At 43.0% G+C, this 20,345-nt stretch overlaps 1 protein-coding gene across 5 annotated transcripts in view; it reads left to right on the top strand.

Moving 5' to 3' along the window:
* The window catches only part of SHANK1 (SH3 and multiple ankyrin repeat domains 1), a 111,866-nt gene that overhangs the window by 13,535 nt on the left and 77,986 nt on the right, over positions 1–20,345 (top strand). For all 5 annotated transcript variants that reach the window (XR_012088677.2, XR_012088676.2, XM_073004427.2 and 2 more), the window contains exon 2: positions 13,673–13,915. Coding sequence is in view for 3 of the 5 variants with exons in the window: in XM_073004427.2 (XP_072860528.2) it covers positions 13,706–13,915 (210 nt within the window). In the remaining 2 variants the exon portion in view is untranslated. The remainder of the gene's footprint in view (positions 1–13,672; positions 13,916–20,345) is intronic.

Genomic DNA, 20,345 nt, shown 5'->3' with positions numbered 1-20,345 from the left:
GTTAAGTAAAACTATGGCTTACCTAGTTTGAATGTAGCATATATTGTCATTGTGTGTGCATGTGCAAATACACACATATGTTTATGTGTGTGCATGCACAACTGGGCAAATTACAAATTCTGATTTGCTCAACCATTGGAGGGAAGGAGAGAACTGAATTACAGTACATAACTAGCAGAAGGTGTGTTATGTCTGAAGTGACCCATTTTCTTCTGAGTCCTTCACCTGTCCATGCTGGTTGACAACATTGCTTACTTTGCCAGGTGGTTGTAAGAAGTGGCAGATAACCTAGACAAAGCTCTTTGAACACCCCAGCATGTGCATTCAGTAAATTCCAACTATTATCATTATCTGCCAGTGTCTCCAAAGTTCAGGGAAGTATTCATCATTTTTGCCATCCTGCATGATTGCCCATCTCTCTTCTACAGTTCCCAGTCATGCACCACTCCCCAAATATCTGTACAAACCGTCATTCCTTCCTCCCGCCTGCTGTTCTACTGTTCTGTCACAAATCGTAGAAAAAGAATTCGGCAAATGTCAGATCCGCAACACAGAATGCAAATGGAGTCAATTTGTGCCACAAAAGCAAATATACATCAGTTTGATTGTTTGGCGTAACCTGCTTTGAATGCAACGTTTTAATTTTCTTGGGAAGAACAGCGTGTCAATGCAAAGTATGAGGAGACACAGTGGATTGGCATTAGGCCAGGGCTGGATCAAGGGATCTTTTTGCCCTGTGTGAAAGGGAAAAGGAGTATCTCTTCCTGAACTGAAACCTAACAGCAAAGTTTTGGGCAGTTCTATGGTGCACTTGTAGTTTGTATTGGAAAGCAATAAGTCCACAGTGTCCAGTTTGCAGGGTGACCATGTGCCCTACTCTACATAGATCAGGCCTCTCTATGAAAGTGTCCTGGGTTTCAGGCTTAGTTTCTTGATCTTTAAAGAGCCATGGAAAGGAAAAGTAGCCAGAGGCCTTGAAGATGTCTATCTAGCTCAGGGGTGTCCAACCTTTCACCTTCCCTGGGCCACATTAGAAGATGAAAATTTGGTTTGGGCCGCAAATACATTTGGTTTGGGCCGCATGGGGGGGCAGCCCTAGCCGTCCTCCGCAGCCCTGCTCCAAGCGCGCTTACCGGCAGCTGCAATCTCAGACAGCAGAGCTGCCAGCTTCGACTTCGGCAGCTTTATGGGGCCGGGAGGGAGTCCACCTATTGACGGGGATGGTGCAATGCAGTCACGCAGTCCCCCGTCCCCTCCCCTCCCACTCCTTCTTTCCTTCCCTCTCTCCCCCTCTATTGTTGTGACATGCCCCGGCCACATTCTGGCCGCAAGCACCGGCAATGTAACTTGAAACTTTGAAATTTCTTTAAAAATAAAAAATTGCACTGGGCCGCATTACGAGCTGACCTGGGCCGCATGCGGCCCTTGGGCCGCGTGTTGGACAAGCCTGATCTAGCTAGTCCCTTGACTGAGCCAATCTCTACCCCTCCCTGCTTGATTAGATGCATTGTTGTTTCTGTTCAAGTTATACTGTAGTAACAAAATCTAAATGTGGACATATGCATATAAATGAGTACTTGCAAATGTTATGTAAATCGCCATCTTTTCTCCTTTCTTTTTCTTTTTCTTTTTGGAGAGTAATGTCTCCTCTCTATTACTGATATACTGTATGTATATGTAGCCACTAACTGGTGTATCTGATTCTCTGCACTAGCCCAGCATTGGGCTGATTTCATTGTACTAGATGTTTTTTCTCTGCTCACCAACAGATGAACCATGGAGCACCGTTTTTACCATGTGCCTTGGTTCTCTGCTCCTTTTTGTTTATGGAAAAAAACAGGTTAGTCAGGGCCCAGTCATTCTGCTGTCTGATGCATAGGACAGAGGGTCATCTTCCTCCCTCCTAGGTACAGAAGCTGACCAGCAAGGCAACTGAATCTTCTTCTGTATCTGAAGATAGCAGCTAGTTTAAAGCAAAGGTTTGGAATGTTTGGCCACTCAAATGCTTTGGACTTAAACTCCTAGGATCCCCCAGCCAACACTGCCAGTGCTCAGGGATTCTGGGAGCTGAAGTCCAAAATATTGGGCAGGGGCAAAGTTTGAGAATCATTGACTTAGACAGGGCACACACAGCTCTCCAATACCACATTACCACTCCTTACATACAGCATCTGTTAGCCATGGCAGATGCCCCCTTCTTCTTAGTGGTAGATCTGGCTTTGGAACAACAATTCAAGAGGTCTGGAGAGCAATTTATCAAAGTAGAAAGCTTTCCTCTGGAAAGGAACCCAGTAAATCATCTTTCCCCAATCTGGCATTCTCTAATCAGGTTAGATTGCAAATCCTATCATCCACATCCTACTTAACAGTGCTCGGTGGGGATGATAGGAATTGTACATCAACCTATCTCTAAATTATTGGGTTGGGGAGGGCTAGGGTTAAGATTAGAAATAAATGGGTATATTACCTGGAATAGGTAACAGGGAACATTGTTGTGGTTGTTATTATCCTGCTTTTCTTGGTAAATATGTGAGCTCAAAATTCTGTACATTACAAAGAAAAAAAAGCTACACAATAAAATCAATGAGTTTGGGCACACTTCATAGTCCCAGAGTGCCCGCAAAAGAAAGGGATTGTAAATAACCTCTACCTTCTCTGTACCTAGAAACATGGAAAGGGTCGCCATTAAGTCAGAATCAACTTGAGAGTACATCATTATTATGAATTAAAACATAATAACACCATAAAATAAAACTTAATATACAATAAGAACATAAAACACAGAAATGTGCAATGAAACCACAATAAAACTATCCTGTATTAGAATGATAAGCCACAGCCCTCAGCTGAAACAGATAGAAAAAGCATGGTTTATTCAGCTATCTCTGATTTACTTTAGTCCTTTTAATCATTTTTTCCAGGTATCTGTTTTCTCTGGGCACTGAATCTTATGTGCTCACATATTTGTAGTATGTATTTGGGGGGAAATGAATAAATTTTGGTTGAAATTCAAAATTGCAGAAGTAGACTTCTTTTCCATTTCACATCCTGCAGCCCATCAGCTGACCTTGAAATTTGCTCTGGACTCTCTCTTAACCTTCTGGAGCAGATTCCCCCCACCACCACCCCAGGATGTAGTTATTGTCTCCTTCTGATTTTATTGATAGAAGCTTTCCACTGGCAAAGGGGCAGTCGTTGGAACCCTCCCCAAATGTGTCAGCACCAAAAAGATCTAGCCTGTATACTCATCTGTCATAAATATAGTAAGAAGGGAACAAAAGTCAGCATTGTGAATCTGGTCTTAGGTCTAAGGGTGGGTGTTGGAGCAAACATAAATGTTACTTTTGAGACCAAAACCCTAAGAGTCTCTCAGCCTAGCATGAGGACAGGACAGCCTGGCTGAAGGAATTTGGAAAGCATACTTCAAACCATTTTTCATTGTCGAGGGGAAAGCATGATCAGGCAATAGCCAAGACCCACTGGGGCTGCCCATACCTGAAGTTTCCTGGCCCTGCCACACTTCGTTCTTGTTGTTTTTGCCTCTTTACCTTTCCTGTCCAAGCAAAGGATAAGCGAGAAGAGCAAAGGAAAAAATTATCCTCCCCATGCCATGCATGGCCTTCTGGGATCAGTCCCTGTCACCTCTCATCAAGACACATTGGGAGAGGACAAGTGTCTAGGCAGTGACAAGAGCTAAGGAAAAGAAATGGGTAAGCTCATTAAGAACAAGTTGCCCCAGGGCTCCCCAGCACCTGGAATGAGCCAAGTAGAACTGATGGCTCGTGCAAGTTCATACTGAAGATAAAAGTTCACAAGGAAATCTGTCCATAGGCTGCAGAGGTCTTTACAGCCTAATGTCAATATCAGTACTTAGACCAGGATCAGACACTAAGTGACACAAGCAGGCTATATCTTCATTAGGACTAGCTGTAATTCTGCAATAATATACAGGGTGTCCAGATCTTTCCAGGATTATCTGGAACTCTTTTTCAAGCTAGACAGTAAATAAATAAAAATATGGGGTGAGTTATGACTCTGGCTGATGAGCCGGATGTTGGGAGTTCAATTCCCCAAGGGTCGCCTTAAGTTAGAATCGACTTGACAGCACATGACAATGATGATGATGATGATGATGATGATGATGATGAAGAAGAAGAAGAAGAAGAAGAAGAAGAAGAAGCATCATACTAGTCAGATGTTTTAGTCATGAAGTCCACAGTTAGACTAAATCACAAGATGATTCACTGCAACGTATGTAGGAGTCAGCTTATACCTAACTACCTGCTGGGATGCAGAGAACCAGTGTTCATATAGGATCAGTCTGCAACTGCTCTGGGCATTCTTGGAGCTTTACCTTTCCTGACACTCTAGGCCAGACCTGGGCAAAGTGCGGCCCTCCAGATGTTGTTGAACTGCAAATCCCAACATTCCTCACTGTGGGCTAGGCCCAGCTCTCCTCACTATTGGCTGTGTGGGTTTGGCCCAACTCTCCTCACTATTGGCTGCGTGGGCTAGGAATTATGGGAGTTGCAGTTCAACAACATCTGGAGGGCAACATTTTGCCCACCCCTGCTCTAGGCAGTATCAAGGAACCAGATCCAACTAACTTTTTTATTTACCTCGGTGCCCCTGATCTGGCATCACACTGGGACATCACATGAAATTATAAGATGCCTAGATCTGTGCTGTGTTGTTGCACAGGCAATTTTCCAGGTCACCCGTCCTGCAATGCATTGCTTTTGAGGTCTCATCTGAGCCACAGATTTGAGAAATAGCCACCACTCTGGAGGGCTACATATTCAGTAGTGTAGTGGCTGGCATTCAGAGCAGCAAGGGCACTTCAGGGTGAGGGAGCAGTCAATTCACTGCTTCTGACAATCTTATGCTTGAAGTAATCCTTTGCTTTAATGGCCTATCTGATCCTGGTGTGCAGTTTAGGATGAATATCAGGCTATGAACCGTTCCTCTCCCCCCCCACCCCCACCCCCCACCCTGGCATGCAAAGATACCTGAGGTAGATACTGTCTCATTTTGTACAGTGGCAGGGCCAGTCCTAGATGAGGTACACTGAACATTTATTCAGGAACAGGAACCTAAAAGCATGTTTTCTCTCCTGGAAGGGAGTCAGGAAGATAACAATTACTCATCCGTGTGTGTTAATTCTTTAAGTGTATGCAAACTTAAAATGGTTCTTTGCCCAAGGTGAAGCTTTCGCTTTAAATAGAAAAGGCTAGTTAGCTGGAGATAAATATAGGAAAAATGAAAGGAACTAAAACAAGATCATATTGAATTTGCCTATGCAACAACATTGTTTAGAAGTACAATTCAGCCACTGATCCTGCTGGTCTTGCAGGCTTCCTTTCTGCTACTTCCCAGGGGCTTCAAACTACCTCCTAGAACTGGTGAGCAACTTATGGGTCTGGGATCCTGAACTCCATCTCTGTTTCCCAACAACCCAATGATTATGAAAAATGGTTGAGGATGGTGGGAGATGAAGTGCCAATCATGTCTGGAGAGCTATGAGTTGCCCACATTTCTATTTATAAAACACAGTGGCTAGTATGGCTGGATATAGCCAGATGCATTTCTGGAATGTGTGCATGCATAGCTCTGTGTTTGTGTGCCCAGACGGATCAGCACAATCTGTTTTGTTGCCCAAGATGAAAAACAAATGTTTTGCTGACTCCAGCACTTCCAGTTGTATATGTGGTGAGGGGATTATGTTTTATTCCAGAGAGTTTTTGCAAATTACTGCCTCTGTGCCCCATATGAGTGTATGGAGTACACAGCCTTTAACGTTGATAGGAAAGACTCTCCTTGCCCTCAACATAACTAAAGACTCCTGAATGTTCCTATCGGCAGTAACTTGTACTTCCTGTTAATGTTGGTTTGGCCACTTCTATATATGTCTTGTGTTGTTGTGTCCTTCTGGAGAGCACTAGTGAACAGCTGTATCTTTAGATCACTGTGTTAAATGCAGTGTGTTTCAATATGTGTGCAGTTGGGGGGTGGTTTTCTCTTCATGTCAAGAGTGCCTCTCTATCTTTGGGTTATTATCCATAAATATGTGACTGTTATCAGCACCCCCACAGTGCAGAAAAGGTATTTAGTTGGATTACGTATAGCCCACAGAATCCCAAGCCATCGTGGCCATTAAGGAACAGGCTATAGTATCCTGAATTAAACTTTGTCTTAATCCTTCAGGGTTCTTTGTAACATTTTACAGTGTATTGGGTGTAATTAGAATCCAGAAATCATTCATTCAAAATCAGGTTCTTATTCCTAATTCAAAGTAGGATTGCATGTGCTGCTTGCTTTCGGTTTAATAGAAGTCTTTTGATAGTTAATAACCACAATAGCTAAATCAGACTTTCCATATCCAGAGGAAGTATGCTGTATCATGTCACAGCCTGAAAACAAGCAACAGAAACAATAGACTACTGTATCCTTTCCCAATATAATGCCTTTCAGATGGTTTGGATTACAACTCCTAGCAGCCCTAACCACTTAGCACTGCCAGCTGAGGCACATGAAATTAATAGTCCTAAAAAGCAGGAGAAGGGACGTGGTGGCGCTGCGGGCTAAACCGCAGAAGCCTGTGCTGCAGGGTCAGAAGACCAAGCAGTCGTAAGATCAAATCCACGCGACGGAGTGAGCTCCCGTCACTTGTCCCAGCTCCCGCCAACCTAGCGGTTCGAAAGCATGCAAATGCAAGTAGATAAATAGCGACCACTTTGGTGGGAAGGTAACAGCATTCCGTGTCTAAGTCGCACTGGCCATGTGACCACGGAAGATTGTCTTCGGACAAAACGCTGGCTCTGTGGCTTGGAAACAGGGATGAGCACCGCCCCCTAGAGTCAAACACGACTGGACAAAAATTGTCAAGGGGAACCTTTACCTTTACCTTTTAAAAAGCAGGAGACCAATATGGTGCAGAAAGCTGGGCTCTTACCCTCATGATCCATGTAAGGGTTTCCTGGTAGCATCATGTTGGCCATGGAACTAGATCAGTGATTCCTCACTTTGGATAACCCAGGGTTCTTGGACTGCAACTCCCAGAAGCCTTCACCACTAGCTGTGCTGGCCAGGGTTTCTGGGAGGCCAGGGTTTCTGGGAGTTGCAGAGCACCAAAGAACACCTAAATTACCCAAGGTTGGAAACCATTGGACTAGATGATACTTCGGTCAAATCCAGCAACATTCTTCATAACTTTTAACGGTACATTGAGCATAATCAGAGCTTGGAAGTAATTCATTCAATATTTATTTCTTACCTCCAGTTCATTAAAATTTTCAGCAGCTCTTTAAAATTCATTATTTAAATGCTATATGCCAACCATGTTGTTTCTGAGTAACACTTTATGAATGAAAGAATCTTGCACAAATTTGCACGGTGCAAGTATGATGATGTCATAATCTTGCAATGGCAATATCCAATTTAATTTAACTGAAAGTTTCCTATTCCTCTACTCTCTCTTCAGGTTCTGAGGCTCCCTGGGGCTCCCTTTTAACCTGATGAAGCCTTTGGGAATCTCAGGACAAAGAAGAAGACTTTAATATCAAAAAATCACTGCCAGATCACCCAGCGGCAGTCCCCATTCCAGTGATCCAGTGGCAGTTTTTTTATATTAAAGATTCTCCACTCCACTGCACCATCCCAAAACTCCCAAAGGTTTCCCCAGGTCAAAAGGGAGTCCTAAGGAGCCTCAGAACCTTAGGTGGGGGGGGGGTACAGGAAGCTGCCAAAGTAAATTAATGACTGCTGTCACAGAATGGTGACCTTATCCAGCTTGCACAGTGTGGAGTTCCACCAAGAGGATTTCAGTCAACCTTGTGTTTAAAAAATGTAAAGGTAACTTTAGATTTTGTTGTCAGTGTTTAGTAATTTTAAATGATTGTTTTTTTGAACACAAACGAATGGACTAATTTTATAAATCCTTCTTAATGGCTTAATGTTAACATATAAATTATATTTGTTAGATCGACATTTTATTGTAAATCTCTGTGTGTTTGCAACTGAACATCTGATGTAGAATATGAACATACAGAGTGGTTCAAACTCTAGTTTGTCTGGTTGCATATTGCCTACACTAGAGCTGGAAAATGTTAATTTTTTGCATCACAGTTTTCAGAATCTACTAGTCAGTATTGCTAATGGTAATGCTGGCTAGGAGAGTCTGGAAGTGGAAGTACTGTACAAAATAATAATTTGCAACAGGTGTGATTCACTGTGTGACTATAACATCTTAATTCTGCTTAGGCTGTCTTTGCAGCCAGCATTTCTCACTTGAGAAACCATACTTCTCTGCCTTATTATTATAGCTCTAACCACCACCACCCAAATAAGCTTGTACCCCAGGAGGCCCTACTTGGTGCATGTCTGAATGTACTCCTCAGTTGTTAATTCTCCCTCTAATTGGCAATAACTGCTGGCAAAAATGGAGCCCAGACTGAGCCACTAAGAAACAAGAGAAGTGTCAGCAAGCTTGAGGGAGTCCCATCATCAATAGAAATCCATTTTTTAAAAAAATCCATGCTAATGGCACATTTGTAGGCAGAGAAACTGAAGAGACACATTTAGCCAAATACTCTCTGGAATGAGAAAAAGTTATTATTCCACAGAGGATGGCTCACCATTAGCAATACACTTAGTGGGTTGCTGGTGGCGGTGGGCGGTTGTCACTGTTTTTGGCTGCGTCCGTAAATGCAGCCACAACAGCAAATGTGCTGGCACTGTGGCTGCCATTTTGCCTTCATGACAAATGTTCCAAATCTACATATTCCGGGGCGTTGTGGGGAAGCAGTAGCAGACACTACAAAAAAACAAAACACTAAAGAATATTTACAAAATGTCCCTCTTTGAGAAGGAGGGAGTGAAAGAACATTATTAGAAATATCCTCAGAAATATTTTATCTTGGAAATTACAGGTGGGCTGTGAGGAACTGTTATGGAAGTAGATCCTATGGTCTGCACCACATTCTGGGGTTCCTCTCTGCTTCTGTGGAATCACAGCAAGCACAGATAGTCCTCTGTTGTGAGCTAAAATCAGTGGTTTTTAACCTTTGTTACTCAGATGCTTTTGAACTGCAACTCCCAGAAACCCCAGCCAGCACAGTTGGTGGTGAAGGCTTCTGGGAGTTGCAGTCCAAAACTCCTGAGTAACCAAAGGTTAAAAACCAGTGAGCTAAATGATCTCTTATATCAGGACCAGCTCTGCCATTAGGTAAAGTAAGGCAGCTGTTTCAGGTGACGGCTTCTGTTAAGATCTGCAGCCTCTTCTGAGGACACTGTTGTTCCAAGAAATCTAAATTTTGGGTGAACGGGAAAGGGTTGCCTGTGCTGTTTCTCCCCACCTCCTGTGGCAAATCTTGCTTTTAGAATTATGAAAACTGCCCACCACCTTCTCTGTTTCCACAACAGATGTCAAGGAGCAGGTGTTTCATTTGGCCTTTGAAATTTTTTTTTAGTCTTTTCTCGTGCTTTTAATAGTTTGCAGGTGCTCCGTTGTTGCTTTTAAGGCATTATTGGTTGTATTGATGGTACAACAAGGTAAAGCCCCACAGAAGTCCCTAAACTTTCAACTCTTCCTGACCATTAGCCATAGATGTTAGAGCTGATGGAAGCTGGAGCCCAGTGGCATCTAGCAGAGCACAAATCTCTCCCCACTGCTCAGCCCATGGTGGAGAAATAATAAATAACTGAATATCTAAATGTTCCATTTCTACGGTGGGGCAAAGGAAACCATATTTTATCAGATCAGATTATTTATCTGTATAGCCCAGTACTGAGTATGGTTTATTCAAATAGATCAGTGGTTCTTAACCTTTGTTACTCAGATGCTTTTGAACTGCAACTCCCAGAAACCCCAGTCAGGACAGCTGGTGGTGAAGGCTTCTGGGAGTTGCAGTCCAAAACTCCTGAGTAACCCAAGGTTAAGAACCAGTGAAATAGATGACAGCTCTCCAGAATCTCAGGTGGCAAGACCTAAAAAGATTCCTTTTCTGGACAACAATTCTGAGAACCTTGTCTGGAGGATTCTAGTTGTTGTCTCCAAAAAAGCAGGCTTTTCCAAGCTCTGTGGCCTTTGTATCTGGAGATGCCAGCTCTTGAACCTGGGGCCTTCCTACTGCAAATCACACACATTGTTCCTGAGCTGTGTATGCCTGCTTCTATTTGCCTCCCCTTATCTTTATGTCTGAGATATCCAGCAAATGGGACCAGAAGAGCATCAGGGGCAGGGGGAGTGGTGTCCTTTTGGGTTAATTATAGGCCCTTTTGGCATGTGCCGAAAGTGGGGCAGGAGTCCCAGAGCTGTTCTGCTTTCTGGGACGGCGTGTGCTGCTTACTTTCAGATTGCCTGGACCCTGGGGCCGGCTGAAAACTGGGACACGGAGCATGAAAAGTCAATGAAGGAGATCTGGATAGAGGTGGCAGGGGCAGAAGTGAACGTTTTGGCAGCACTTTAAGCCAGGGCCTGAAATGAACAATTATTTATTCCCCAGTTTACAGGTGGGTAACCAGATAATTCCTACATATAACTACAATAGGGGAAACAGGACAATAGGAGTGAACACAGTGATAATAAGATTTGAGATGCTCAAAGAGCAGTAGGAAGGTGCAGGTGAGAGTGAGCACATATCTGTGTTAAGGATAAAAATCAATTAAAAATCACATTGATTTAAATCATGATTTAATTTTAAAAATTATTTTTGATTTAAATTGCCAACAATCAGATTTTTAAAAAATTTAAATTGTGATTCAATTTGATTTAAATCAAATGCACTCTGCATTGTGCAAACTGAAAGGGGGAATATGTGTTTTTGTTCAGCCTTTTTTGCTCTGCACCTCTCAGATTCCCCCAGCTAGAATGGCTACTAGTTATGTTGCCTGGGAAGTTCTGGAATTGTAGACTAAAAACATTTTTTGAAGTTCTGTTGATGCATGTAAGCAAGTACACTTGTGAATGCGTAGGACTGTACACTACTAAGAATCATTTTCCACAATCAGTCTGGATGACTGCTTCAATAAAATTAGCCACGGCTGGCCCAAGAATCAGGGTTGTGGTGGCGCTGTGGGTTAAACCGCCGAAGCCTCTGTGCTGCAAGGTCAAAAGACCAGCAGTCGTAGGATTGAATCCATGTGACAGAGTGAGCACACAGTTCTCCCAGCTCCTGCCAACCTAGCAGTTCAAAAGCATGTAAATGCAAGTAGATAAGTAGGTACCACCATAGTGGGAAGGTAACGGTGTTCTGTGTCTAGTCGCGCTGGCCACGTGACCACAGAAACTGCCTATGGACAAAACGCTGGCTCTACACCTTGGAAACAGGGATGAGCACCACACCCTAGAGTCAGACATGACTGGACTAAATGTCAAGGGGAACCTTTACCTTTTAGCTCAAAATAATTTGCTATATGAGACAAACCAAATGGTGCTCCATCCCATGACAAGGTACATGGCAACCTGGGACATGCTCAAATTCAGTTTCAAAGGAACATTTTGTTTTGGTTTATTAGATGAGGGAAACATAATCCATGCTTCCATTTCATGCTTCCTTTTTTCACGAGGCCAAAGAGGTAGATTCCCAAATTATAAGGTCAGTCCTGTTTCCTCAATATTTAATGCATCTGCCTATATCAATGTGGGAATGTGAACCTGAACTGTAAGCACAAAGAGCCACCATGTATCCCATGCACAGTGTGAAAATCTGCACCCAGTAACTCCCGGCACACATCTCAGCACATGAAGAAGTGGGAGTAAAGTGTAGGTTACTGCTCATGAAATGAAAAGGAAATGTATCTATTGCCGTTCGTTTGTTTTCCTATCTGACTTTTATATGCATTGAAGGTGGGGATGAGTGTAAGTTATAGGTCTTCTTTGTGGCCTCTGTGAATCACACTCTGAGTGATCCGCGCGTGCATGGAGCTATAGGCTAACCTCATTTCCAAGGTGAGAAATGCAAGCAGTCATTTCTCACCTTGGAAAGCATATTTCACTGTGCCAGCAGGCTAGGCTAAAAGGGGCCAAAGGGCACCTGCCAAGTCTCACACACAGCCACCGCTTTTGCTATCTGAGGTGGCCGCCTCATTCTGTTTCAAGCCTTTGGAAGAGCAAACTGTCCCTTCTCCAGACAGTCCACTAGGTGGAGAGGAAGAAGGAGATAAAGTGGATGGCAGGGTCAGTGACAAAGGATGGAACTGAGAGAGAGAGAGAGAGAGAGAGGAGGAGGAGGAGGAAAAGGGGGCAGGGGGGAGAGAAAGATGGCTTGCCTACTTTTAGCTCCAGACTGTGATTTATTTATTTATTTTTTGACTGCACACATCCCTGGTAGATTATCCCATTGAGGATGTAGTGCTTGGCAGAAAATTTTTGTCCATTTTTTCTGTACATTTTTCCCCTTGGGTATCTTGCTGTCTCTGCATGGTCTGTGTGTAATTGGAATGCTTCTTTGCTTTATTACAGGTCACCGCTTGGAAGAATTACTTTTTGGCACTGGCCATGCTGGTTAGGGAATTCTGGAAACTATAGTCCAAACCAAGTAATGTTTCTAAGCTATGCATTAGGACCAATGAGTTAACTGGCCTATAATGAGTTAACTGGCCCAAACAATGAATGGCATTCTAGTGACTCAAAACTAATCAAGAGGATACTCAAGGAAGAACTACAGTCTTCCTCCCAGTACCATGCCATCTGCATATTTGCTACAATGGCACAGGAACAATTCTGTCTACCCATCCTTCCCACCTTGGCTTTTCTGACTGCGGCCCATTTTCTCTCACTCTGTACAATATAAATGTAAATACAATTTAATAATAATAATAATAATAATAATAATAATAATAATAATAATAATAATAATAATAATAATAATAATAATAATAATAATAATAATAATAATAATAATAATAATAATAATAAATGAAGTGAATGGTTACATTCACACATACTAAGTGGGGGAAAGGAGCTAAGATGTAGGAAATCCCTCAAGAAGCAAACAGCATCTAACACATGTAACAAGATGCAGCATGGGCCGAAAAATTAGTCTCTGCCCTTGGCCAGCAAAATAGCTTGTACTGAGCCAAGTTACACATCTGCATATTTTGTCTGTATATCCGATCTGTTTTGTGCTAGAACAACCGAGGCAAGGTGTGTGTGTATGAGTAAAGGAGGGGAAGTCAACTTTTTGCTTGATTTACGCATCATCTTGGCAAATGTGTGCATCTGCATCTGCATCTGTGCATGTTTGATTTGAAAGGGTTATTTGTGAAGCCTCGGACCAGCTCTACCATCTCACAGATTGCCTCAGGTGAGAAATAATGGCAGATACAATGCCTGTTTTGCACTCTCTCAGTTGCGTCGCTGCCATAAGCTGTGGTGGTGAAGAACAATGCCACTTCACCAGTCTACTTCACATCTTTATGTGGAAGTGGATGGGTGGGAAAGAGGGTACTGTACTATATTTTTCTTTCCTTTACCTCAGATAGCAAGGCTTCTTGGAACTGCCCTGGGCTTGAGTAAGGGTGCATAAGTGTGTGTTATAGGAATACATCTCAGTAGCTCCAGACTGTAGAGACCGTCTGTGCTTCTTTTTCCTGCTGCGTATTCCTGAGTCCTCCCTTACCTTACTTCTTTCTCAACGGGAATAAATATCTCTTTCTCTCCTCACTCTTGCAGTGCAGCCAGTGATGGTGCCCAGCACCCCTGACGATGCCCCAGAGCCCCGAAACAAGCGCGGAGGAGGAGGAGCACCTCTCCCAGTGCCCCGAGGGGGACTCGGGCTCGGAGAGCTCCCACGAGGGGCCCAGCCCTCCAGCCAGCCCTGCTAACCCTACTCACAATCACTCCATGACAGTACCTGAGGACGCACATTTCAGTATGATGGTCTTCCGAATTGGCATTCCTGACCTACACCAGACGGTGAGGAGCAGAGGCAGGGGAAAGTACAAGGGAACGTAGTGTGTTGTAAGTGGGCTGGTGCAAGTCAAGCCATATTAAGGTTAATGGGGTGCTGTTTGTTCGTTTGTTTAATTTATTTTTATTTTTATTTTTTTAAAAATTTTATTATTTCAACTTGTACACCGCCCGATACTGCAAGCACAACTTTGAACATCTCAGGTAACAAGCGCTAATAAAAAGCAGCTTTAAATAAGGCCCTGGTCACACAAGGGAAATGTTCTCTAGTTCTTCCAGTACTTTCCATACTTCTATTGTACTGATTCTCGGTCATGTGGTATATATATACTGGGATGAATTTCCCAACAACTTTTAGCAGTAATGGTTATATTCTCCTATCTGAATAATTATGGTCAGTTACACCATAGTACTGGTTTATTTTCTCTCTTTCTTCATGAGGCAATTCAGCCCTTTGATTTATACGTATATTTGTTTTAAAATTATTGATATGTTGATATATCAGGAAGGGATTTCCACTTGGAAATGTGTCCTCTGCATGCACTGGCTGCTCCTACAGAATCACATTGGTCCGATTACTGCCCCCACCATCTCCTCTGCCTTTCAGCTTAATCTGCCATTACCTCCCACCCACCCCCACAACTGTCTCCTCACAATGATTGGCAAAAAGTGGCATGTCGAAATGCTGGTACTGCAGCAGTGGCTCAAATTGATCTCTGGTGTACTTTTACCTACATATCACTGTACGAGCTGCAAAAACTTTTAAAAAATATGTCTGCCACTATAATGGCGGCCACCTTTTCGGCTTTGATTCTGAAAAGAAGCAGGTCAGGTCATGCACACAGGCAATTGTATTAAGGAATACAATAGAGATACAAAATAGCACCACCCTCTCAGGGAGTGGAAAATAAACTGCAGTTACACCCATGGCCAGGAAAATATCTTGACTGTGCGATTGTGTGACCAGGGCCTAATTCTGTTTCAATTGATTTCTTTAAAACTGAAAGGGAAGGCACCTTGCAAATCTCTGCTGGAAATTTGTTCCGGAAGCCACAACTGAAAAAGCCCAGTTCTTGATATTCACTCTTTTGGCGTCCTTAGGTGTTACTATTTTTATCGTCATGAACTGTGAAGAGTGGGTGGGACTGGTAGCTGTTTTGTAGGAGAGACATTCTGACCGGTACCTCAATATTGTCTACACCAGCTTTTTCTAACCTGGTGCCCTTCTGATGTTTTGAACTTCAGCTCCCATCTTAATTGTAGGGTGAAGCTCAGCAAAGATGGGAAGACCCGTTTTCTTTTCTCCATTCACAAGACCCCTTTCCCACCCACCTCACCCTTGTTGTGGGCCATGCAAAAGCCAGCATCACTGATGCAACAAATATTGCTGCCCACAAAACTTGCTACCCATTAACTCATCCTTTCCTTGGCTTACTTCATTTCTGTGCAGCTTATATTACAATTATTAGAAACAGACAACAAAGAGTGAAACTAGAGTTCTATATCAGAGTAAATTTACCTGATGTCATAATGAATTTAAATCTTTAGATCAGCAAAGAGAAGGGGAAAGAAATGGAAGTAGGAATAAACAAGGAGAGGAATTGTTTGCATTTTAGCTGTGTTTACTTAGATGAAGTTTCAACAGGTCTTCCCCAACCTGGCACCTTCTAGATGTGTGGGGCCCATCATCTTCAGCCTGCATAAGCGTATAAGGCACCAAGTCAGTAGGACTGTAGAAAAGTATGAGGCTTAGTGTTCTGAAAGTTGATGAATTAATTAATTTTGACATCTGAAAAAAAAATTGTCTGGTAGAGGGTTCACTCCCCTTTCTCTGTTTCTAACAGCCATCATACAGCATAAGTTAAGACATGGAAAGGATGATTTAATAATGAGTTTTGTAAGCACGTAAAGGTAAAGGTAAAGGTTCCCCTTGACAATTTTTGTCCAGTCGTGTTCGACTCTAGGGGGTGGTGCTCATCCCCGTTTCCAAGCCATAGAGCCAGCGTATTGTCCGAAGACAATCTTCCGTGGTCACATGGCCAGTGCGACTTAGACACGGAACGCTGTTACCTTCCCACCGAGGGGTTCCCTATTTATCTACTCGAATTTGTATGCTTTCGAACCGCTAGGTTGGTGGGAGCTGGGACAAGCGACGGGAGCTCACTCCGTCGCGTGGATTTGATCTTACGACTGCTTGGTCTTCTGACCCTGCAGCACAGGCTTCTGCGGTTTAGCCCGCAGCGCCACCACCTTACACATAATGACCTTGGCATTGGATCCTTAGTTCTGCAGTCCTGTGCAGGCCACAAGGTCAGTGAGGCACGAGGGGAAGAGCTTTCTCCAACAGACAAAAGAAATGGGGCTTCCGAGTTGGCTGAGCTCCACCCCGCTATCACCACCACCACTACCTCAGTCCCTTGAGGGGTAATTAATGCAGAAATGGATTCATCCTTAGCTCAGCACTAAAGGGAACTTATTCCTTTCTCTCTTCATTAGCAATAAAACCAGGCCACTCAGCAACACACGTACACACACACACACACACACACACAGAACTACCAGCACCACTCCTTTCATCCAGCAGCCCATTGATAGAGTGAGCCAGCAGCAGACCTAAGCATAGGGTACTGTGTTCCTCCCCTTCCTTCACTGCACCAGCCTCCCTGAATAACTTTACACACCTTCTCTGAGCACCCCAGGAGTCTTAGTGCATACATGCCTCATGCTCCCTAAGGCAAGTTCAGGCACACTGCCTCATAAACCTAACCTAGCCTGTTGCCCTCATATGAAATGATGAATGCTGCTGACCAACCATAACAGTGTGGAACTACAATTTAGCTACTAGTCATATTCTGTAGGTGATAGGAGGAAAAGATGCAGCCTCTTGCATGGTTTGGAATCCCAGTACTTGATGGAATGCTTGTTCTGCCCACTCTCTGAAATCAACATTTGAGGGTCTCTTCTGAGTGTCTCCTCCAAGAAAGATTCCAAAGGTAGTAACAAGAAAGTATTTTTTTTCGTTCCTCTGTTATAGTCTATGGCATGTTTTATTGTGGTCTTGCAACTGTAGTCTTTTCAAGTACAGTGGTGCCTCGCTTAATGACGATAATCCGTTCTAGGAAAATCGCCGTTAAGTGAAAATATCGTAAAGCGAAAATAACCCCATTGAAATGCATTGAAACCCATTCAATGTGTTCCAATGGGGTAAAAACTCACCGTCCAGCAAAGATCCTCCATACGGCGGCCATTTTCGCTGCCTGTATAGTGAGGAATCCGTCCCTAAACACAACGGGGAGCCATTTTAATCACCCGGTGGCCATTTTGAAACCGCCGATCAGCTGTTCAAAAAACGTTGTTTTGCAAATAATTGGTTCCCGAAGCAGGAAACCGATCATCACAAAGCGAAATTCCCCCATTCAGACCATCGTTTTGCGGTTGTAATTGCGATCGCAAGCGGATTCATCGTAATATGGGGCAATTGTAAAGCGAGGCACCACTGTACCAGATTAACATGTTTCTTTATAGCAAAGGTACACAAAATGTGCCCCCATGGTGTTTTTCAGTCCCCGGACCCATTGGACTCCCTGTCCTCTGACAAAAGATTTGTCTCCATAGCAAAAAAGGTAAATTGTCATGCCTGGAGCAGAAGCTCACCTTTTAAATAGAGAACCCCCTGTAGTGTTGAACATTTACAAATACCCATTTTTCAAAACTGATAATGACTTCCTATTCAGAAACTGGTCCCCAAAGAGGTTGCCTAGCCCTGCTGTACACACATGCCTTTGGTGAGATATGATGGGCTGATTATTAATCCAGTGGCATAATACAAATATTTGATATAGAAGTACAGTATAGAATTGTCCTCCAAATGTCATCTAGCCCAACTCATTCCTGATACAACTAAATCGTCCCTGACAAAGAGCCAGCCAACCTCTTTTTAAAAGTCTTCAGTGAAAGAGAGGAGCCCCTTACTTTATGAAATACTGTAGCTGTTTGCACTACAGAATAGCTCTAACCATTAGGAAGCTCCTCCTAATTATTTAGTCAAACATAAATCATAAGCTGTTACTGTACTTAGCCTTTATTTAAGGCAACAAAATGTCTTGAACCAGCTTTCACTAAGCCCTGCTGAGCCCTTTTAAACACCCCACATACACCCCTAAACAGGCTTTAGAAGCATATGTCCATCTTCATTTGTTGCCTCACCCTCTTCTAAGCCAATGAGTTGTGGTATTCCTAACCCTGAAAGTCCACATTGTGCAAAGTTTATCTTGCTTTGAAAATGTGTTTGTGGGCATGGATGCTAATAATGTATTTCAGCACTAATAGAGGCTGAGGATTTCAGGACGTGATTAATGCAGCCTACATTCCAGGCAGATATTTAAAATACCTGCTTATTTAATTGGCTAATATTAAAATTATATACTATTATGTTCATTACTTTTGAAGTGAGCAAAGTCAAATGAATAAGGGGCGGGTACTGTAGTCCCTTTTGTCTCCCCCCTCAGTTTCCAGAAATCATGTTCCTAAGGCCTTTAATTTGAACTAAGAATCAAAGCATTCAGATTCAAAATTGAGAATATAAGAAAGGAAACAGGTCTTCTGAGTACATGTGAAATGTTCTTCTAGCACCACAGAGTGAGTGCAACCAATCTCATTGGCTTTAGAGGCCAGAGACTCTGACTTTAAGGAATTCTGACTGACATTGCCTTTGAGAAATGAATAGCTCTCAAGAGTGCATTTCCTGCATTCTTGAGGTAATGTATTGCTGCTATTGCTGCTAGGGATCACATTTGTACATATCATCCTTAGATAAATGCCCAAACACAATTCTAATACTTTTCCAGTACCACCTCCTTTAAAAAACTTGGTCTACAATTTTAATTTTTCACAACATGCCCCACATGGCATGACTTCAGGGGATAGAGGGAAATTATAGTGGCAGCTACCATACCCAGCCATACACCATAACCACAGATAAGCTGGAGAAGCGCTATCAATATACAAATAGATCCACCACACAATACTAAATAACTGATTACATACCCTGCCCACAGGTTTTACATTGTTAGAAACAACACCCACATTTGTTCCAGGAGAAAGTTCAGAACTGGTCCAACCATTGTACAAATGGAACACTTCTGGTTCTTCACTAACTGTTAATAGATAGTTGGTAGAACAATTTATATCCTCCTTCACTTAGCCTGCTCATTCCTTCATAATGCCTATATATTCAAAACACAAATCCTCCCAACCCAGAAGATACTCCCAATACACAATGGGAGGTGTCGTTTAGAACACAAATTCACACACACATTGTTAGGTCACTAGGAAACCAAGTTGGTCAACATCACTTTTGAGAAAAAGTCCCACATCTTAGTTCTCCCCTACCACCAAAACACATTTTGCTGCTCTTTTAAAACCATGCCCCCCCCCCCCATTTTGGGTCCCATTTCTATTCACAGGGGCAACCATGGAAACCGTTACTAAAGATCACAAATTGTTGTATCCATGGAAACAGGGATGGAGCTGCCAGCATGTGTCTGCCTGGTTGTCCCTTCCTCACACACACACCAATCTGACCCTGGAAGTCTGTGGGATGAAAGAGGGAGGGATTGGTTTGAAAGTCAAAAAGAGAGAGAGGTATAATCCCACTATGGTGCTAAGGTGTTTGGAAAGCTCAGAGAGAGATGCTAAGTGCCATTCTGTTCCACACATATATTGTATGTGGTATCACTGTAATCAGGCAGTTCATACTCAGCACCACAATCCTGTTACACACATATACATATACCTGTTCCTTGGAAAAATGTTGCCTCATAATCCAGAGGAACAGAAAGTTTCTTGAGTTTTTGTTTCCATATTTATCACAGATTGTGCAACTGCCCCCTTCCCTACTTGGCTTTTGAATACAACTCAAAAGATGGCTGTTCACGCAGGCCTTTCACAGCCTTATCATGGTCTAATTTTGTTGATGATGACCTGAACCCCTGAACTTTGGAGTATTTGTCTCTGTTTTGCCACCAACTACTGTATTTATGTATTGTAATGTTACACACACACACACACACACACACACACACACACACACACACACACACACACACACACACACACACCACACACACACACACACACACACACACACTTTTTTGGTATCAGTTATTTTATATTTAGAGGTCTGGTTTTCTTTTTGTAAAGTTCTGTTTCATAATTATTGTACAGTGGTGCCTCACAAGACGATGTTAATTTGTTCCGCAAAAATCGCTGTCTTACGAAAACATCGTCTTGTGAAACGAAAAAGCCCACTGAAATGCATTGAAACCATTTCAGTGCATTTCATTGGGCTGAAAATTCACCGTCCAGCGAAGATCCTCCATAGGGGCAGACATTTTCGCTGCCTGTAAAGCGGGGAATCCGTCCTGACAACACAGCG

This window comes from Pogona vitticeps, chromosome 6 (genome assembly GCF_051106095.1).
Source record: "Pogona vitticeps strain Pit_001003342236 chromosome 6, PviZW2.1, whole genome shotgun sequence".
Classification (NCBI taxonomy): Eukaryota; Metazoa; Chordata; class Lepidosauria; order Squamata; family Agamidae; genus Pogona; species Pogona vitticeps.
Note: the sequence above shows the minus strand (reverse complement) of the source record. Positions and strands in the feature narration are given on the sequence as shown.